This window comes from Cebus imitator, unplaced genomic scaffold (assembly GCF_001604975.1).
Source record: "Cebus imitator isolate Cc_AM_T3 unplaced genomic scaffold, Cebus_imitator-1.0 Scaffold208, whole genome shotgun sequence".
NCBI classification, from domain to species: Eukaryota; Metazoa; Chordata; class Mammalia; order Primates; family Cebidae; genus Cebus; species Cebus imitator.
In genome coordinates this window covers 1,968,026-1,990,083 of record NW_016107523.1, presented here as the reverse complement: position 1 = coordinate 1,990,083, position 22,058 = coordinate 1,968,026, and the positions used below count along the sequence as shown (strand labels likewise).

The 22,058-nt window shown below is 32.8% G+C and overlaps 1 protein-coding gene across 8 annotated transcripts in view; it reads right to left on the bottom strand.

Annotated features, from left to right (window-relative positions):
• The window catches only part of DMD (dystrophin), a 2,133,401-nt gene that overhangs the window by 1,142,507 nt on the left and 968,836 nt on the right, over window positions 1-22,058 (bottom strand). For all 8 annotated transcript variants that reach the window (XM_017548497.2, XM_037745683.1, XM_037745686.1 and 5 more), the window contains one exon: window positions 7,249-7,396. In XM_017548497.2, coding sequence (XP_017403986.1) covers window positions 7,249-7,396 — 148 coding nt within the window. The remainder of the gene's footprint in view (window positions 1-7,248; window positions 7,397-22,058) is intronic.

Sequence of the window (22,058 nt, the reverse complement as noted above, 5' to 3'; positions counted from 1 at the left end):
TGGTGCAATCTCGGCTCACTGCAACCTTCGCCTCCCAGGTTCAAGCAATTCTCCTGTCTTAGCCTCCCAAGTAGCTGGGACTACAGGTGCACGCCACCACGCTCAGCTAATTTTTGTATTTTTAGTAGAGATGGGGTTTCACCATGTTGACCGGGATGGTCTCAATCTCTTGACCTTGTGATCCACCTGCCTGAGCCTCCCAAAGTGCTGAGATTACAGGCTTGAGCCACTGCACCCAGCCAAAAATCTGTCATCTTCTTAAACATACCATGCTGGATAACAGAACTCTAATTACAAGCCATTGAAATTATCCAATTATTTTAATACACTCATTTCTGAAAGACACACTTGATGGGCAAGGATTTAAGGCTCCTCTCTGAATTTCAACACAGTACCAAACTCCCAGTAAATCTGTTATTTACTACTTCTGAAAAGATGTATGGGAGCCAAAAAGTTGCAGAGGAGTTTCTAAGCAGCAATAAAAGGCTAGCAATATTTACACAAGGATGAAGTGCCCAACAATTTAACTGTATTAAGAGACTTAACTCTCATGCCACTACCAGCTAATAACTTTGAAAAGCTCATTTTAAAATGTATTCCCACACTTATACATTGCTGTAACCTTAAAGTAAGTGACTAGAGACAAATTCTCTTAGCAGTAAATTTTCCTGCTGATTCCCTTATGCTAGTGTACGTCTTCTAGTTACAGAAACCAGGATAGCTTCGTGACCACAAAACAAAATCTTATGAAATTTTATTACTGCTCGGGAAATATAAAGGACAAGCAATGGTATGAATTATTCTTAACATTAGGGTCCCAGTGAAGGGCAACAGATGGTAGAAATATTGACTCAAGTGATTTTTCCATCAAAGTTTCTATCAGCATTTGAATTTCAGCAGTGCAGCTGTTAAGAAGCGGTCAAACTCATCAAACAACTGGTGAAATTAACACTGTAAAAACTGACTATATAGAAAATATACCTGTATCTGATTTTTTAAAATATCATATGACTTTTTCTAGACATCCTTTAATTCAATCTGTATTAATATAAATTCATTTATCTCCTATAGTGTTCTTAGAGGGAGTAGATTACCAATTAGGTGTATCCTAATAAAAATACAAAAACTCATTCTCTGTAGCAGGTACTGTCAGTGACCAATGCACATGTATTCAGCAGTTATCATTTTTGTACAAGTCAATGACCTTTCAATGGCAGTACCTGTTATATAAGGGTTTTCTGTGCTGCAAGTGCTGAAAGCAGGGCGAGAAGAATAAGAAAATCTGGGTATTTCCATTAAGAGGGAGACAGTCTTTTCATGGACTTGTCTATCTCAAACTTTTGAGCAGGAGTCACTCCAACTCCATTGTGCTCTGTGAATCTAAGCTCTTCAGAATTGGGTCTTTTAAAAAGTGCTTTGGATTTTTTTTCAATCACTAATAACCATGGTAAGGCAGAGCTGAAGAGCAGCTAAACTTGTCTTTGACATTTCTGTACTCTTTTTTTGCCTTCTCTCCTCAACTCCAAAGCACGAGTGCTCTCTTTCTTTCTCCCTTTTGTTCCTCATCTGAGAGATCACAGCAGGGTTCCCATGTTATAACTACATTCTTTATAGGTAATTTTCCATTCTCTCTGAACATTTCATATTTAAGAAAAGAGAGTGTAAATTTCTTAAACAGAATATGATTTTAAATTATACGTTTTTTTTAACACTTGATGGTGGGACCATGTGAACATTAAAATATGACATATGTAATCCATATTTCTGTATGCTCAATCACAATGAACATTTATTACTATATCACAAAGTAAACAGTTATTTATTAAATTTATTTACAGCAACATATATAAATATATTGCACATTTATCATATAACAAAGGATATGGAGCAGTAAAACCCAATAACATTGCAAAATATATCAGAAAACCAATTGGCTTAACCTTAACAAGACAATATTTTTTTTTTTTTTTTTTTAAAACAGCAGTTTATTCATGTCAAAATAACACATTGATGTTTCATTCCCCTTAAGATTTGTTGATATAAAGCCTGAAAGACTTCATCTAAACAATACACTACTATGTATGTCTTACAGTCTATCTCAAGTGGAATACCTTAAGACTTTAGGGCCTCATGCTTGTATGTCTACGACAATATTCTTTAAAAAATCCTGGTCAGTTCTAATATGGTTCATTCAGCAGAATTATTTCATAAAACAGACGCCATTTCCAGTAATAAAAAAATTCAGCTGGTTTAAATACTTAATCTAATGGTGATGGTTACTGTTTCTAATGACAACTACAAAAACATTCCATCTCATTCAATTATAGCCCATGTTTTAAAATTTATTTTTTCCTAGTCTATAAGAACATGCTAGATTTAAATGTTAGGGCACTTTATAATTTCTACTTTCCTATTTTCACCGAAGGTACTTGATGGCACATAAATTCACTCTGTCACTATATGAGCTAACATTATTTGTGTCACTTTCCTTCATGGTGTTCAGCTTTTCCTTTGAAAACTCTCATTAACATTTATTCTTGTTAGTAAGAAAATGAGTAGGCAGAAGTGTCAGCTATCTGAAGCAGATTAATTTGGCTGAATTGGAATTTTCCTCAATTCCTAATCCAAGAGCTATGCTTTGAGAAGAAATTATACTACATAAAAATGAAGCTTAATGAAATTTCCAGGTTGGTTTTTCTGCATTGTGGATGTTTAGAGACAGTAATTCAGTAAATAAAATTTAGTTTGTATTAATATGAACTAATCATTTATGAAGAGTGATTAGCTATAATAGGAGCTTACATTTAATGAATATTTTGTGAAAGATGCCATTTATATTTCTATTTTAGAGGAGAGAAAGCAGAGACACGAAAAGTATTAAGATATTTTCACAAGATTCTACAACTATTAAGCTAAAGGACCTGGGATTTGAATCCAAGCTTTCTGAGTCCTGCGCTGAACCTCTTAACCACTCTTCTAAACTATTGGAGCCTAATGTGAGTTGCCACTATTTTAGTGGATGATAAAACTTTGTATATGCACTCAATTACTGGTTGTTTAATGAATACATTAAGAGATGATGATATCATTAAATGACTTTATTAATAAACCAATTTGAGTGGCATATAACATGATTGATATTTTCTCGGGTCAAAGTGATATTTTTAGAGAGGTTCTCCACAGTGGTGTGGTATATTACTTTGGAATATCTTTGAACAGCACTAATTCATATATTTAATTTTGTCATTTACTTGTGACAGAGAAAAAAATAATACAGTGCACAGAACCGGACTATCTTTTTGCTGCTATTGGCCATCACTATATTCTGAATGACAACACTGAGTCTCAGTTAAAACACTAACTTCTCTTTTCTAAGTGAAAAAAATATGATGTGATTTGATAGAAGTATATATGAACAAGTTTATGACACATACCTATTTATTTCATATCTCAAAATTGTATCTTTCCTGAAAATTATACATATGAGGCTTCAAGCTCCATTGTGCTTCTTAGTTATTTGTTTAGCATATGTGCTGCTTGGTTGATTTTTTTCACAGTTACCATTACTGGCTCATGCCAAACAATTGTCTGCTAACAGGCACTATCTACATCCTGTTTTCTAAAATAATTTCATAGTAAATATATAAACTCATTATGCTATTCATTATTAATCAATCAACAAAGGCCAAGAGAGCTGAAACTACCAAAGCTTTGATATGCCTTATTGATGAAGGTGTCTTACAGGGTTTACTTGACCCATTTTAAGACAATTACAATTGAAAGATAACCTAAGACATATTATGTGTGTGTACATGTATGTGTGTAGACACATGTGTATGCATGTATGTGTGCACATGTTCATATGCATGATTTTGGACATAAAAAAACAGGAAAGAAATACCTTAACTGTTTGAGGGTTTTGTGATATCAATCACAGCTCTTTTCTGAAAGAACTTTTCCTTGGACATCTAGGATGATTTTTCTTATTTCATCTATAGCTTGAGAAAGAAATAGAGCAAATAAAATAGCCTTTTAAAAATTCTCCCATTGGTCAGGCACAGTGGCTCATGCCTGTAATCCTAGCACTTTGGGAGGCTGAGATGGGCAGATCACCTGAGGTTGTACTTCAAGACCAGCCTGACTAGCACAGTGAAAAACCCCATCTCTACTAAAAATACAAAAATTAGCCCAGCATGCTGGTGGGGGCCTGTAATCCCAGCTACAAGGGATGCTGAGGCAGGAAAATTGCCTGAAGCCTGGAGGCAGGGGTTGCAGTGAGCTGAGATCATACCATTGCACTCCAGCCTGGGCGATAAGAGGAAAACTCTATCTCAAGAAAAAAACAATCTCCAATTAAGGAGGAAAGTTTTGATAAAATGTTCATCAATTTCAAATAAACCATATTGTTAAGAAATGAGGACCATTAGACATTCTCTAGAAATTTAAAATTATATATTCAAAATTGTGTAATGGTAATGTATTAAAAGATCAAATTACATCAAAATAGTTTGTTATGGCTTGTTGCCAAATTGGAGTAAAGGAGGCCAGACTTAACCTTCTGCCTGAAACATTTAAATAAAATATATAGACATTTAGACAAAATATATACTACAATGGTTTTCAACACATTGAGCATCAGACATTGAAGGATAGTGATTCCTGCCAGGAGGCTTTCTTGTGTTACATGATGAATCTAAGAGTTTCAGCAGCCCAAGATTGACTAATGATCATGGGTAAAATGCCACCGAGGAGATATATACACAGAGAAAATTCTACAGATCTACAGAAAGTTTTATTTTATTCTTCAGCTGAACCTTGATCAGTTCATGTATGTGAGAAAACCACTCAAAGCTAAGGAAAGAACTATGCAAAAGAATTAAAGGGAACAATCATGAGAGCTCACATGTGGCTAGGAAAACCACCTGTTCCCACCAGCCCCAGTGAAAAATTTTATTATTCATAGGGCAACAGAGAGAGTACTCAGAAGGGTTTTGCCTCAATAGTGGGGAAATAGTAGCCCTGAATTTATACTGTTCTGGTCATAACTAACAAAGTATAATAGGAAAATTCTCAGAAGATCAAATTGTTTCTAAGTAAATTAACTTGATTCTAGAACAAGGGTTAAGAATATTTATTTCAATATATATTAATTTATTTGAAGTATTAAGCACTTGACAAGTTAAAATTCACAGTGTCTGGCATACAATCAAAAATTACCAGTCATCCAAAGAAGCAGTAAAATAACACCCTTAATGAGGAGAAAAATAAATCAATTTAAATTAACACAGAGTAGATACAGATAAAATTAGAGAAGAATATTCTAACAGTTATTATATCTGTATTCCATACCAGCAAGAAAGTAGACACAAGGCTGAACTTGTTGAGTAGACACATGGAAGAAAAAAAGACCCAAATTATACTCCTAAGAGATGAAAATATCTGATGTTAAAAATATATACTACATGGGATTAGTCATAGATTAGACTTTGAAAAAGATTAGTCAATTCGACCATAAAGATTACATAAAATGAATTATAGAGAAAAAAAGACTAAAACGAAAATGAACATAACATCAGTGAGTAGTGGGGCAGCTTTAAGGAGCCTAATAAATGTGCAAATGGAGTCCCATTTTTAAAAAATTATGGTTGAAATGTCTCTAAATTTGATGAAATGTTAAATACACAGATTCAAGAGCTTAACTGATTTCAAGAACAAGAAATATGAAGAAAACTACCCCAAGTTAAGTTAAAACAAGTTGCTTCATCATAAAAGCACTCCCTGATAAACCCTCTACATACAAATCTCCATTTTACAATGACTTTCCAAGAAACCCAACCTGAAACACGTACCAAAATCCATACTGAACAACTATCCTCCAAAGAGTAGAATGGAAGTACTTTTATAAATTTCTATGTTACTTGATTTTTTTCACAATAAGCACTAATTTTATAAAAAAAATATAGATCAAAATATATAACTACCTTGTGCTGGATATCATTAACAATGGCAAGTGGTTTCTATATCTCCTCCAAAACATTTTATATAACTATAATATATTTCTACCTCTTAGGCAGAGACCCCATTATGCCATATTAGTTCAAAATTCACTTCAGTGCTATTTAAAAAGTGTATCTTCTGTATTAAAGCAGACTGGGAATCCATAAATTTTCTCTATGTACAAATGTCAATGCTGATGTGCATATAAGTTTGATTGGTATACATACAATTACACAAGATTTTAAAAATAGCTTATTATATACATAGGTGTTTAAATGCTTAACTCCTTAAATAAAAAGGCATATTCACTATGGAAACATATTTGAGAATGGATACTAGTAAAGTCAAATGTGGTATTGCTTTTGTTAATGCATAATTTTGAAATATCTAAACTATTTAATAAACTACTGGGTGTTATTTGCCCTCATCTGTCTTAATCAGTGTTTCCTGGCATTAAAAATTGACTACAATTCAAATTCGTTTGATTGACTATTGCAACATCAACAATTTGAGCTCAAAAAGACGCAAAAATAATTAAACCTTTGTGTAATAAACACGTTTCTTATGCCTAAACTATATATTTTAGCAACCAAATTATATTCTTGACAATCTAATTTATCTTTACCTGCATATTCAAGACACAACAAGTTGAAATTAAACTATACACTGGTTATCATCCATATGTTGCCTCTCTATTAAAATAAATCATAAAAAAGTCAATAAGTATCACCACTTAACTCTGCATTGTTTTGGCCCCTGGACTATTTCAGAAGGCATTTTGTCAATAGAATATTTAGAAATACTGCTCTATCACCACAAATTCTCTTTAGAGAAACAGAACTATAATTTTATCATGAAGGATATTTCTAGCAACTTCATTATTGCTAAGTATATCATAAGTTCTTCTTCTGGAAAGGTTTCAACATAAGGCAAAAATACACACTGCCCCAAAGCCACAAAACACCTTGCTGTTAAGATGCTTCCCTTTGTCACAAATTCAACGACACTTTGCAGTTTGTCAGATAAACCAGTTCTGTCCAGGCAACCTCTCTCATCTTGACACAAAAAGGCCATAGCACACTTCCCTAATGTTATCATTATGATAATTTTCTTTCTAGTTTGTATAATGATGACAACAAAAGTCTAAAGTGGTAATTTCCATCATCATTCACAACACGAACTTAAAGACGTTAAACAGACCAGATGTGGTGAAGATAAATACAATTTAGGAAAAATAAATCAAAAACTTACCTTAAGATACCACTTGTATTTAGCATGTTCCCAATTCTCAGGAATTTGTGTCTTTCTGAGAAACTGTTCAGCTTCTGTTAGCCATTGATTAAATATCTTTATATCATAATGGAAACGCCGCCATTTCTCAACAGATCTGTCAAATCGCCTGCAGGTAAAACACATGGATCAAGAAAAATAAATGGATTATATAAAACAAATTTATATAGTAAAACATATATTTTTGGTTATATTGACAAAGATATCATTCTGATAGTTTCTTGCATTTGTAAAGTTCAGTATCAATTAACAAATAAAAATTAATATATACACCTAGCATGTACCCAGAATAATTTTTTTAAAAATACTCAACATATAAGATGATTTTCAATTAAAGTTCGTAATTTTTCCCTTTAAATGAATATGTTCCCTGATTAAAACAAAGATAAGGCAACTATTTTAGACCATTAGCATTTTCTTTCCTAAGAATATATAAATTTTTTAATTGTAGAAATTAGAAAATAACATTGTAATAAATTTGGAAGCTATATATTCAATTTCAAAATATTTTTGAATAAAAATTGAATTACTTCATAAATTCTTTCACTTTCAATATTATTCTTGATCCAAAACTGTCTATTCATCAATTGAAAGGATTAATAAGTTCTAATGTTCTATTGCACAGTAAATAATATTAAACTGTATATTTCAAAATAGTGAAGATAATTTTAAATATTCTCATCACAGAGAAATTATAAATGTTTGAGGCTAAGGATATGCCAAGTACCTTGGTTTAATCATTACACAATGAAACATTACACTGAAATATCACACTGTACCCAATAAATACATATAATTATTACATGTCAAATAAAAATAAAACGTTAAAACATAAGTAAAATACCATTATCACACCAATAAATCAATAATTTATCAAAATTATTAAAGATTCTATCCATATTCAAAATAAAATGAAGATGTAATTCATATTGTAGGCTCAGATGTAAGCATTTAACTAACTGATATACTAGTCTAAACAATGTGATGCCTTTTTTAAACCTTATTTTATTGTATTCACTTAAATTTTAGACTGGAATGCTGAAGAAACTTAGCACAAGTCAAATGTGTAAATATCACACATGGAAAGAATATTAGGAAGCAAGTATGTGGTCACCTTCCAGTCATAAAAGAGACTGAGTCAGAAATATGAACCAGGATTTTATGTTTATCTAAGACAGTTGCACATAACAATCAACTGGGGCATTAAGAAAAACAGCAACAACAATAACAAAACAGTGATCCTGGAGCTCCACTCCAGACCAAATTAATCAGTATTTTTGGAGGTTGGAAATTGACATTGATTGGTATTTTTCAAAGCATCCAGGTGATTTCAATGTACAGTCAAGGTGAAAAACACTGCTTTAAAGTAAGATTTGAATTCTTATTGGGCTTGTAATCTACCAGGTTTCCTGGGGCCTGTCCAAACAAGCATCTGTGAGCACTAAACCAAAAGGCAGCCTAAAGATTACTGGCTACAGTGCTACCTCAGAGTATAGGAATCCGTCAAGCTTTTCTGAACTCTATTCTTAAGCAGCAACGGATCATATTTTGAATACCATGATATCTCTTCAATCCTCTACCTTCATTCAGGAATTTAAAGTAACACTAGAATTTTAAAACTGCTACAACTGTCTACTGACATACTGGGCAGAGAATGGAATTAACATGTATTAAACAGTTACTAAAAGCCAGGCTCTGGGCTCTGGGGCTCTGTGCTTTTATAGTGCCAGGCATACCACTTCACTGACACCTACAATAATCCTTCAGCATAGCAATTATTATTCCTATTTTCCATTGGAGAAAACAGAGGCCAAGTAATTTGCCAAAAGGTGAAAATGGTATTAAATGGTAGAGAGTGGCTTCTAACCCACATATCTCTTGATTCAATGGCACCTTTCTACCAACTCACATGCTGTCTTGTGAAATATTTTCTTTTTCCAGGATGAAGCTTCACCTTACCAGTTAAACAACTGAAAGTGATAGTTCTACAGGTTTTTTCCCTGATTTTTATTATCTACCTAAAATTTAATAATGTATCTACATGTACATTGCATTCTTTCAGACACTGTATTTAATGAATAATTATTATATGCTTAACCTTTAAAACCATGTAAAACAGACAGCATTTTGGTAGCATCACAAAGGCAACCGAAGGTAGCCAAAAGAGGTGTTCTCAAACTACATTTAGTGAAAAATAAGAAGCTTGTCTTTGATAATTTGTGGTATTCCAGAGTTATTCAGATATAATATATCCTTCCACAACAAAATGATATTGGGAATGTTTTTTCATGTTTACTAATAATTTAGCATTCATATATATTTAGTAGTATATAACACACAATAAATGACCTATGAATAATATAACTTAAGAGTTTATTTCCTTTAAAAACAAATTGCACACTGCATATGTTACATGCATTTGCATCACTGGAGACAAAGAGTTGGTTTTGAACGAGAATATAAAAACAAAAAACTATGCAACATAGTTAGCATTGTTCCATACTGGTGAGAATATATTTAATTTTATTACATACTTTTTCTATATTGTTCAATTTGTCTACAATGTGCTTTTCATATTTTGAGAGTCAGAAAAATAAAATAATTTAAAAATAATTTTAAATAGCAGTCTCATCTGCTAATGACAGATAACCCCAACCCTCCTCCTGCTACCACCGTCTGAGAAACAGTCATTAGCTAACCAGAGCACAGAGAAGTACCGGTTGGTCACAACTTACCTACCACTCCACCTTTGTAGCAACTATCAGTCCTCACCTTTGGTATGCTGTATTTCCTACACAATCGCTTGAACTATACTTTTACCAACACTTTTAGCTACTAGGAGGTGACTGTTTCTCCAATATATGGCTATAAATGCCCATTCTTCATTTCAGGATCCTGTACACTCCAAAGATTTCTAATTTCAAACCTGTTGCACAGACTTGTTCTCAACCACTCATAATATTGATAATTACTATCCTCTGCCAAATTCGACATATCCCCCTCTCATCCCGAATTATTTTCCTTTGTACAAGTTATCTACAAATTATCTTTCCTTTACATTCTCCCAAGAGAAGAAAATTATAAGGGTTCATACACTTGATCATGGTACCCCTAGCTCTGTGAAACAGAGCTGGAGGTAGGAAGAGAAGGGGAACAGGCCTTCCCTACACCATTGTTACAGGCCCACAAGAGAGAGGCAGCATGGACTTTACAGCTGCACAGGACTGTCTGCAGTTTGCCGGACCACTGCTGCTGCCTTGGGACTTGTGATTTTGCATATCAGCAACATATTTCTAAAATGCCCTTCTTCCCTTTTGCCCTCTTCTCCTCACATAATCTAAACTTTTGCATCCTGAAGGACCTAATATAAATGACTTACACTGTCACTTGATAAATATATAAACATGAAGTATTGATTATAGCATGCAACTGCTAAACCTTTGAAAACTGTAAAGTTGATTTAATTTTCTTATTGAAATTAACTATTAAAATAAGTAACTCTATTCAAACAAAATATTAAAGAATAAAATCATGGGCTTTACATGCGATGACATTTAATGTGAGTAATAATACTTTAAACTCCATTTCAAGCCTCATATAAAATCTTAAAATACACTTTTCAGTATTTAATATCTGTTGTTAATAGCAGAGTCTAAATCTATTCTTGAATTTACTATGTAAAATTAATTTTGTTATCATGACTATTTATAAATTTAAACGCTTTTTACCAAGGAAAATTCCAAATTAATATACATATATATACATATATATGTATATATATGTATATTAATATGTATACATATACATATTATTATTATGTGTATATATATTAATATGTATACACATATATATGTATATATAGATTTTCTGGTTTTACAATGTTGGATTTACAAATTTAGTATCTAATTAGTCACTGTACTTCCTAAATTTCTCTCACTCCATTAATTGGACTGCCCATGAATGAAGAAAATGGCAACAACCAGAAATAAATAGAGACATCAAAAATAGCATTCAGGGAAACAAATATAATTTTTGCCTTCTGTAATATTTCTAGGAAAAAAGTTTGTTTTTCTTGGCAGTAAGAAGAAATATAGATAGAACTTAATAAAGGACCAAAAAATGTCAGTATAAACATATGGATAATAAATCAAGTGATTTTAGAATTTTGCAAATATTAAAATTCTCATTCGCTATGCAACCAGTATTTAAAATTACACTGCTGCTTCATTTATGTGCAGCATAACTGATTTCCTGCTGTTCTAAATCAAGTTAGTTGGATTATTTTCAAGGATAAATTACATTTAGGGAGTAATTTAGGTACTCTGGGACACACTTTAACACTTTCAGGCCATTAAGGTGGTAGTCAATTCCATGAAATAGATTTAAATAAATAAAACCCTAGTAACCTTCTGACATATCCATTGTTGCTTTATACTTAGGCCTGCAAACTCAGCATTGGGCTGCCGATTATTTAATCTTACATATTTCATCTTCGATTAGGTGAGGAGGAGAGACCTTGGCTAGTGTCTCGTGGTCTAAACAGCATGTGCTAATAAATAAAAGATGAGTTAGTTATCTGCCCCAAATCATAGTACCTTGCTACTTCTCCCCACCCCCCAACTTCCCAAGTAATACAATTATTTGATAAAAGATAAGTATACTACCAATTATGAAGTACTTACCTCCTAAGGTTAATTGTGGGAGCTAAATGAGTATAAATTTCTTTTTTAATGTCTATATATTTTATTTTATTAATGCTTAAAAATATTCAGTAGCCTTTGGAAAAGGAGTGATTTTTGGTTACATGGATGAATTGTATAGAAGTAAAATCTAATATTTTAGTGCACGTATCATCCAAGTAGTATATATTACACCCAATGGGTAGTTTTTTATCCCTCACTCCCTTCCCACTCTGCCCCTTCTGAGTTTTCAAAGTCAATTCTACCACTCTGTCTGTCTTTGTGTACCCACAGCGTAGGCCCCACTTATAAGTGAGAACATACAGTATTTCGTTTTCCATCCCTGAATTACTTTACTTAGAATAATGGCAGCCAGCTACATCCAAGTTGCTGCAAAGGACATTATTTCAATATTTTCTGTGGTTCAATAGTATTTCATGGTATATATATGCCACATTTTCTTTATCCACTCATTGGTCGACTGGCACTTAGGTTGGTTCCATATCTTTGCAATTGGTAATTATGCTGCTGTAAACATATGTGTGCAACTGTCTTTTTGATATAATGACTTCTCTTCCTCTGGATGCATACCCAGTAGTGAGATATCTGGATCAAATGTTAGATCTACTTTTAGTTCTTTAAGAAATCTTCATACTGTTTTCCATATAGGTTGTACTAATTTACAGTCACCAGCAGTGTGTAAGTGTTCCCCTTTCACCACATTCAAAACAACATCTATTGTTCAAAACCTCTGGGATGTAACAAAAACAGTGCTAAGAGGAAATTTTAATAGCACTAAATGCCTACATCAAAAAGACTGCAACATCACAGGTTGACTACCTAACATCACACCTCAAGGAACTAGAGAATCAACGGCAAGCCAAACACAGAGCTCCAGAAGAAAAGAAATAACAAAGATCACAGCAGAACTAAATGAAATTGAAACAAAAAAAATAAAGATAAATGAAACAAAATGCTGATTCTTTGAAAACATAAATAAAATGATAGACCACTAGTTATATTAACCAAGAAAAAAAGAAGATTCAAGTAAGCTTGGTTAGAAATAAAAATGCAAATTTCTTAGAATAGTGTCTGGCAGTGTTCAACAAGGGTGAGTAGTAGTACTTGTTGTCATTATTAATCTACCTCTATTTGGCTTAAGACTTTAAATGCAAATAAAAACACCAACATAGAACCTGAGCCATGCTAGTGTCTCTCTGGTGGGGAATAGACACATAAGTAAGAAATACCTCCTTAAGAAATTACCTTCTTTAATTTCACAACTTAAAGTATTAAAATAGGCAATGTCATTAACCTGCTTCTAAAAGCTAATTATTCCAGCATAGAACCCGTGGTTGGCCATGCCTATCTCTGAGTACATTACACATATTTACTTTTTAAATGCCTTTTGTTGTGAAACATAATACAGGTAACATTGCACATAAACCCATGGAAACCATCACCCAGGCCAAGAAATAAATTTTCTAGAAGCCAAATGGAACACTTAATATCATATTTTCAAGATTTATCTACATCGTTGCTTATTAGTTGTTGTATGATTTTTCACTGTATGATTGTCTCAGCCTGTTTGTGCTGTTATAACAAAATGCCTGAGAGTGAGAAATCTATGAATAATATAATTCATATTCTCTGTATATAACTGTATTCTCTCACAGTTCTGCAGACTGGGAAATCCAAGATAAAGGCTCTGGCATCTGGTGTCTGGGGATGGCCTTCCTGCTGTATCTTCACATGAAAAAAGGTAGAAGGTCAAGAGAGCAAGCTAACGGAACACTGCATGAAGCCTTATTTATAAGGGCCTTAGTTTTGTTAACAAAGAAGGAACCCTCATGGCCTAATTACCACTTATACACCTACCTCTTAGTACTAGCACATTATCAACACCTGAATTTTGAAAGAGATACATTCGAATCAGAGCGAATTTTATAAATACTTAAGTAGCTTTTAGTTTGGGGTCATTACTTTGCTGCTAGGAACATTCCCAAACATGTCTCCTGGAATGTGAACATGTGCATTTCTGCAGAGTGTATATAGGAGTGAAACTGATGGGCTATAAGTTATGTAGATATCTGAATTTACTAAATAGTGCCGAATGGATTTCACTCCAAGAAGCAGTAGTGCATAAAGTTTACACTCCTATTTACAATGAACAGACCAAGTAACATTGTATGAAATTTCCAATTGTTATATATTCTCACTATCACATGATATTGTCAGACTTACAAATTTCAACAATTGTGGTTGGTTCGTAGTGATATTTCATTTTAATTTTAATTTGCATGGCCTGGACTACTAATGGGGCTTAGAAATTCTTTATATGTTTGTTGGTCATTTGGATTTCTTAATTTGTAAAGATGACAAAAATCTTCATGTTACTATGATGCATAAAATGCATTAATTATTAACTGTAAAGTGATCGCTTTAAAACACCACCCAGGTCAAGATATAGACAATTGCTAGCAGGCCACAAGCCCTCTTTGTGCTATGTCTCACTTTTCAAGAACTTTTTCCATTTTTCTATTGCATTATCTGTACTTTTATGAAAGATTTGTAGGAATTCTTTATAATTATGAATACACACACTTCATCCATTATGTATGTATTATAAATATTTTCTCCCACTCTGTGGGTTTCATTTTTATTCTCTCAGTGCTGTCTTTTAATGTATAGATGTTATTAATATAGTATTAATATAATAACAATGTAGTCCCATTTATTTTTATTCACTAGTGCTTCATCATTTGTTTAAGCAATCTTTTTCTTACCCCATATTAATTATCATATTCTCCTCTATTTTGTTGTAAAAGCTTTATCAATTCATTTTTTCTCATGTCGCTATTTAATCTTCTGGGATTTTATTTTTGTATATGGTTTGAAATAGGATACATACTTTTTTCTAAGCAGGAGACTCGATTTTAATTTTTTAGGTAAAACATGTACACTGTACAAGATAATTCATGAACAGTAGAAAAATAAAAGTGTGTGCAGTGAAAAGCATCTGTCACAAATTTTGATCTCCTCACTCTGGTAGTTGTGTTCTCACTGTTAACAAAAATTTTATAATTTGAAATATTTATAGAACAAAGAAAAGAAATAAACACAGTGATATAAAATGATAGCTTTCTCATTCAGTTTTACTGCTTTCAATATTTTCAATGCTGATATTTTTACAGCTCTGGATTGATATTTTATTTCATAACCACTCTATCTATCTTATTGATCCCTAATCCTCCCTAGGCTGTGAGCCTGCTTCTCAGGCTTTGAAGAAGTTTGAGTCATACTTTGATTTTAAGTTTCTCATAGTGTTTATAATATTTAAGTTTAGAAACTCATTCTCATGCCTGTCTCCCCCCTCTTCACTGTTCAAATTCTACATATTTTTGTTTCCCTTATTTCTCATAACTTCACCTATTGCATTCTGAATAAACAGCAAAGATAAATTTTCTTTGACCTGTCTCACCCAGATCAAAACCTAATATGACCTCTTTCTAATTATGGGGGACTCTTCCACAGTGCTGAATGTAGACTAAGATTTGTTTCTCTCAAAAGGAATTCTAGTTTTTATAGGTAAACTTGTTAAATGTCTTGTATGGACATTGTTCTATGAAATCTCATTTGCTTTCAAAGTTTCAACAAATATCTACAGCAGGGATTAGCAAGCTTTATCTGTAAAGGTCTTGAGAATAAATATTTTAGGCTTTGTGGGACATATAGTCTTTGTTACAACTACTCAACTCTGCTTTGTAGCTCAATTAGAAAAGTATATATGGAGCATAAGCAAATGGATATGGTTGGAATTCAATAAAACTTTATTTACAAAAACAAGCAGTGGGTGGATTTGGCCCATGGGTAGGAAATTATTGACTCTTAGTCTAGAGGCTGATTATGACATAGTTCCAAATTCCAGCCATTATCTGAGCTTTATAGCCAACTGTTTCTTGGATTATCCTCATCAGAACATTTGATGTGAACCTCAAAGATGTTATGTCAACAATTGCTTATTTTCCCAAGCAAAACTTTGATATAGTTTGGATCTCTGTCCCGACCCAAATCTCATATTAAATTGTAATCCCCAGCATTGGAGATGGGGCCTGTTGGAAGGTGACTGGATCACAGGGGCAGTTTCTCATGATTTAATACCATTCTCTTGGTACTGTCCTCATGAAAATGAGCAAGTTCTCTGAGATCTGGTTGTTTAAACCAGATCTCTCTCTGCTTTCACCATGTGAAGTGCCTACTCCTGCTCTGCCTTCCCCCATGAGTAAAAGCTCCCTGAGGCCTCCCCAGAAGCAGATGCTTCCTGTAGAGCCCACAGAACCACGAGCCAATCAAACCTCTTTACTTTATAAACACCCAGTCTCAGGTATTTCTTTATAGCAATGCAAGCATGGCGTAATTCAGTTCTTACTTTTAATTTTAGTCAATGATTTCCAAGCTAGAAATCTGGAGGCCCTCCTTTACTTCTTGGTTTCTTATTATGCCTGTCTTTACATTTCATCAATACTAAACCAGGAATGACTCTCTAATTTGCCCTCTTCTCTCTAGCCCCACTGCCATGGCCTTTCTTGAAAACGCCTAAAAACTTTTCCTCCGTATATTCCAGCTCATCTCTATTTTCAGTTTCTCACCCTTCCTATTTTGGTCCCAATACAAACATTCACATAGCCCTCCATGTATACTACTACACTGAAAACATTGAATATCTGAACATTATCATAAGAATCAAAATTCCTTTTTTTACTGTGGGCCTTTTGCTAGATCCTAGAATGCCACTCTATCTAAAATGTCACTATTCTGTGAGGCTTGCCTTCCTTGAAATTAGTTAATCAAGCTTCCACAACTTTGTGAAAACCTCTATTAACATGCTACTTCATGTTCTAATTATGTGTTTATAAGGCTGTTTGTTTTAGTACACTATGTATCTCTTAGAATAAGGAATATGCTTTATGCACCTTTGAATTCCTGGTACATGATAAATACTTAATATATTTTAATAACTGAATGAATGAATAAAAAAGTCCATGAATAATTTCATAAACACCTTATATCTTCCATTTAAGAGCCATGAATGCTCGGATACATTATTTTACCTCTGAGTCTCAGTTATCTCACACATAAACCAAAAATAATGTTGCCTACCTCATTCAGACTTTTAAGGAGGATGGAAGTACACTCCAAGTTATAAATAGCAATATAATTTAGTATAGTTGATACTAATACAGTTAGGAATCTGTAAATTTTTAACACTAGTACAAAATTTAGAATAAAAACATCAGTCTCCATCAGAAATCATTTTCCAAATATATCAGTAATCACATAATTGTTGTTCTCCTTAAAAAAAAACACAAAATGATGATTCTTAAAGATAAATAATTCAGTATGTTAAACACTAACCTAAAAAGAATATACTTTGCATAATATATATATATATATATATATATATATATATCTCCAGTTTATCTTTGTGTGTGTGTGTGTGTGCACACACACTGGAGATATACATACACACACAGAGATAAAGAAAAATGCATATTATACATATATCTTGAATATATATAATATACTTTGCATATATATGTTTACATATATCCTCAGTTTCTTTATCTTTGTATGTATGTGAATGAATGTATTCCATTGTGTACTATTCTATTTTGTGTATATCCCAGCTTCTAAGTCTTAGCTTTAATTTTAATACACACACACACACACAAACACACACACAAACGTATATGGAATAAACAATTCCATAGACATAATGGAATACTACAAAGCCATAATAAACAATGAAATCATGTATTTTTCAGCAACATGGATGGAACTGGAGGTCATTGTTTTTTCTTAAGATGGAGTCTACCTCTGTCACCCAGGCTGGAGTGCAGTGGTGCAATCTCAGCTCACTGCAACCTTCGCCCTCTGGGTTCAAGTGATTCTCCTTCCTGAGCCTCCCGAGTAGCTGGGACTACAGGCACATACCACCACACCTAACTAATTGTTGTATTTTTTTAGTAAACATGGGGTTTCATCATGTTGGCCAGGATGGTCTGGATCTCTTGACCTCATGATCCACTTGCCTCAGCCTCCCAAAGTGCTGGGATTACAGGCATGAGCCACCATGCCCAGCTGGAACTAGAGGTCATTTTAAGTGAAATAACTCAGAAACAGAAAGTTAAATACTGTATGTTCTCACAAGTGGGGGCTAAATAATGTGTACAAATGTGCATAGAGTGTGGAGACTCAGAAGGGTGAGAGGGTGAGTCGGGGATAAGGGAAATTACTTAATGGGAACAAGGTATATCATTTGCCTGATGGGCACACAAAAAGACCAGACTTCACCATTCTGTGATATAACCAGGTAAAAAAACTGTACCTGTATCCCTTAAATGTATACAAATAAAAAATAATAATGATGCAATTAAATGCTGATGACATTATTTGTAAGAACTCAAAAACAATTCAGATTATCAACACTATTAAAATCAATCTTAACATTCTTTAGATTTCTAAAGTGTTGTTTAAACTTTGCTGGTCTCTTATTGGGCCTAAATCCCTTGACAGGCAGATCAGTGGGAGAGGAGGCTATAACAGAAAGCCTCACCAATAAGCTGAAATCACTTTAGATAAATGACGACTTTTTGATCTGAAAGTGCACACAAACATACGTATACTTTAATATGTATAAACACATATCAGAATCTTGACCTAAGTGGGTTTTGGGGGGCTAAGGGGACCTTAATTAAGCACACTATTTTGGCGTTGGGGAAACACCATAAATATCCTTGACATAAATTGTTAAGTACTCGAATAGGTAGAGATTCATATCTTTACCTACACTTGGTATCTAATTATTTAACTCATTAGTTATAAAAAGGAAAGCAAAAGTGTCTCCAATATTACTATTGTCTAGAGCTCCACAAATCTCCTTTGCCCTTCTCTTTTATAATTATCTTTGCCAAAATATATAGTTCCAGCAGACAATTGACAATGTAAAGGTTGTGATATTTGAAAATTGCATCACGATGAAAAAATGTTCAGAGTATACTATTCCTGCACTGCTTCTGAAAAAAATCTGTAGGATTATGCTAATATTAACCTAAAGTTATGCAATTTCAGTGTCTTGACTTGGCACAATTAGCACTCTGTAAAAATACCCAAAGTAGCAGAAATAGTTTGCTATTAGTGATCTGTAATGCTACTTTTAATATCAAGACCTTTTGGAGAAATCAACTATAGAAACTGATTCACCAGGCCAAGTTAAATAATTTAAATTTTGTAATAAGTTTAAGCTAACATACTCCCTGAGGATTTGATATATTCAAAGGTCTCCTTTACAAAATATGAGCATTTAAGTTAGTCTTAATTTACATATCTTCTACTATATAGTCCACATGAAGATGATATGGTATTAGACATCCTAGCTTCGAAGTTTTAGCTTTCATTTGTTGACTAAATGGGATATTTGAAATAATGATGTTGTTCTCTTCATTCAAACACAAAACATATGTAATAGATGTCGGAACTTTTACCTAGAAATAGAAGCACAAGAAACCACAAGTATATGCTAAGCACTCTAATTAAAACTTTGGATTCCGTACATAATTAAATATACTCTAAAACACCTTGGGGTAGGTACTATTAGTACATTCATGTTGCAGATGAGAAAACTAAGACTTTGGGAGGCTAACTTGTATGTTTTGAATCGGGAATGCAAGACAGTAACATAGTTGAAGAAGGATAACTTATAGTGTGTATGTTTTTTTGTTTCTTGTTTTTTTAAGTGTCATTTGAAATAGTAAGCACTATATTAGCTTATGAAAGAGAAAAAAATCCTACTTCTCCTATAATATACTATCATCTTGGAAATAAATCATGTTATTGGATAGTTACACTCGCATGTTTCTGATTATCATGAAATTTACATTTCAAAGGAAATGATTAATAAATAACCAAAACTCCTTTGTAAGCAGCATATTCTCAAAATAACATCCCATATTTCTAGACACTTCTCATTATGTATTACAATGAGTACCTTAGACTCTCAAATCAAAATGGAATTTCTCTTGGTTTTTCATAAGCATCCTTGAGGGTTCTTCATCTTTTTGTTTATATTATCCCCTTTCTTAAACTATTGTTTGCCTTATATTGTCTTAGATTTTTCTTTAACTTCCTCCATGAGAACATTTCTGATACTACCAATTAGAAGTAATCCCTCCTGTCTTTGATATACATTAACACTCTTTTTATCAGAGTGATTGTTTTTATTTTTACCAATAAAAATCAATATACATATTTATAATCTGTAGATCATGTTCCTTCCAGATGGTATATTAATTTGAAGTGGATACCAATTATTTATATTAAAATGCCTTAATTTTTATATTTTTATATAAATTATATGATTGATATATATATATGTATGTATGTATATATCTCAAAGAGTTTGGGGATATGTATACACCCACAAAACCATCGCCACCATCAATGCTGTAAACATATCTGTCATCTCTCAAAATTTCCTCTTGTCCCCTTCATTATTGTTGGTGGTGGTGGTAAGAACACAACATAAGATTCCTTATGAAATTTTAAGTGTACAATGCAGTATTATTAGCTATAGGAACTATATGTATAATAGATCTCCAGAGTTTATTTATCATCCATAACTGAGACTTTGTACTCTTTAACATTCCTTTTGTCCTGCTTTAAAGAATTTACTTCATTCTAATTTACATTAGTGTCATTACATCTAAACTACACTAAATGCTCCCTAGGGTAGAAACTATATTGAATCACCATTTTTACCTTTGATAACAGGTTTCAAAAAATAATGTTGCACTTAAATTTTGCAGATTCAAATTTATCCATATAAGTAATTTTAATACAAATAATTGGTATCCACTTCAAATTAGTATACCTTCTGGAAGGAACATGTTCTATAGATTAGAACTTCCAAACTATCTTCTTTTAGTATGAAGATTCTTTTGAAATTAAGAACAAGTAGTAAAACAATGAGGTTGTACTGCATATGAAATTTGAAGACAGGAAAACATGAGTTTGAAGTTCTCTTTTATTGCTTAACAGTGCTTTGTAAACTTTAGCAAGTGATTTAATTTGCTGATTTCAGAATTCTCATTTGTGAAATAGGCATAATATATGTTTCACAGGGTTGAGAAATGCCAGATATAGGTGATGGGGGGGATGGAGGGAGCAAGCCATCTTGTGTACCTATGCAACAATCCTGCATCATCTGCACATGTACCCTAGAACTTAAAGTACAATAAAAGAATAAAAGATTTAAGAATAACATAGTGAAGTTTTCTGAGCCTATAGTAAGTCCTCAATCAATGGTGGCAATAACAACAATCATAATATCCAAATATATGTATGGTATATAATTTCCATTATTTAGAAAATATTAAATTATGAAATACATATACATATGAATATTTTCAATATCTAACTATGAATGAGGAAAATATATATAATTGATTTGTACATTTCTTCATTGACACATGAAGGTTGTATATCTTCAGGTAAATTTAGTCTTCTTGTCCTTTAAGGCTCAGACATTTTACTATGTGTAAACTGATTTTACTGCTATTGTAATTGGGTAAACCAAAACAATTACAATAAACGGAATCATATGTCTTTGTTTCTTTCTCAATGAGGGATGGCAGCACAGTTAACACAGCTACAAAAAAATTTAACTGACTTTTTTCTGCTAAAGGAAAATGAGATGAAAAAAGCCGTTTTATTTTAAAATGAAGGGCAAACAGATACTGATTTCAAAGCAATAAGGTATTTTGGTGTTGTTATTTCCCAGAAATATGGCGAAAATACAAGTACCAAATTTGCAGCGTATGAATAAAAAATAGAAAGGTATGACATTTTTGTTTTTAGTCTGCCAAAATGTTATTTCCTCCATAGGCTGCTGCAGCAAATCAAAATACACCACTTGAGATCAGCTTACAAAAATGTCTCTTTTACATTGGATTCATTTCCTTTGGCCATAAAAAAATTAAAGATTAAGATCGCTGTGTATCTTTGAATATATATGGCATGAGAGCACAGTTACAA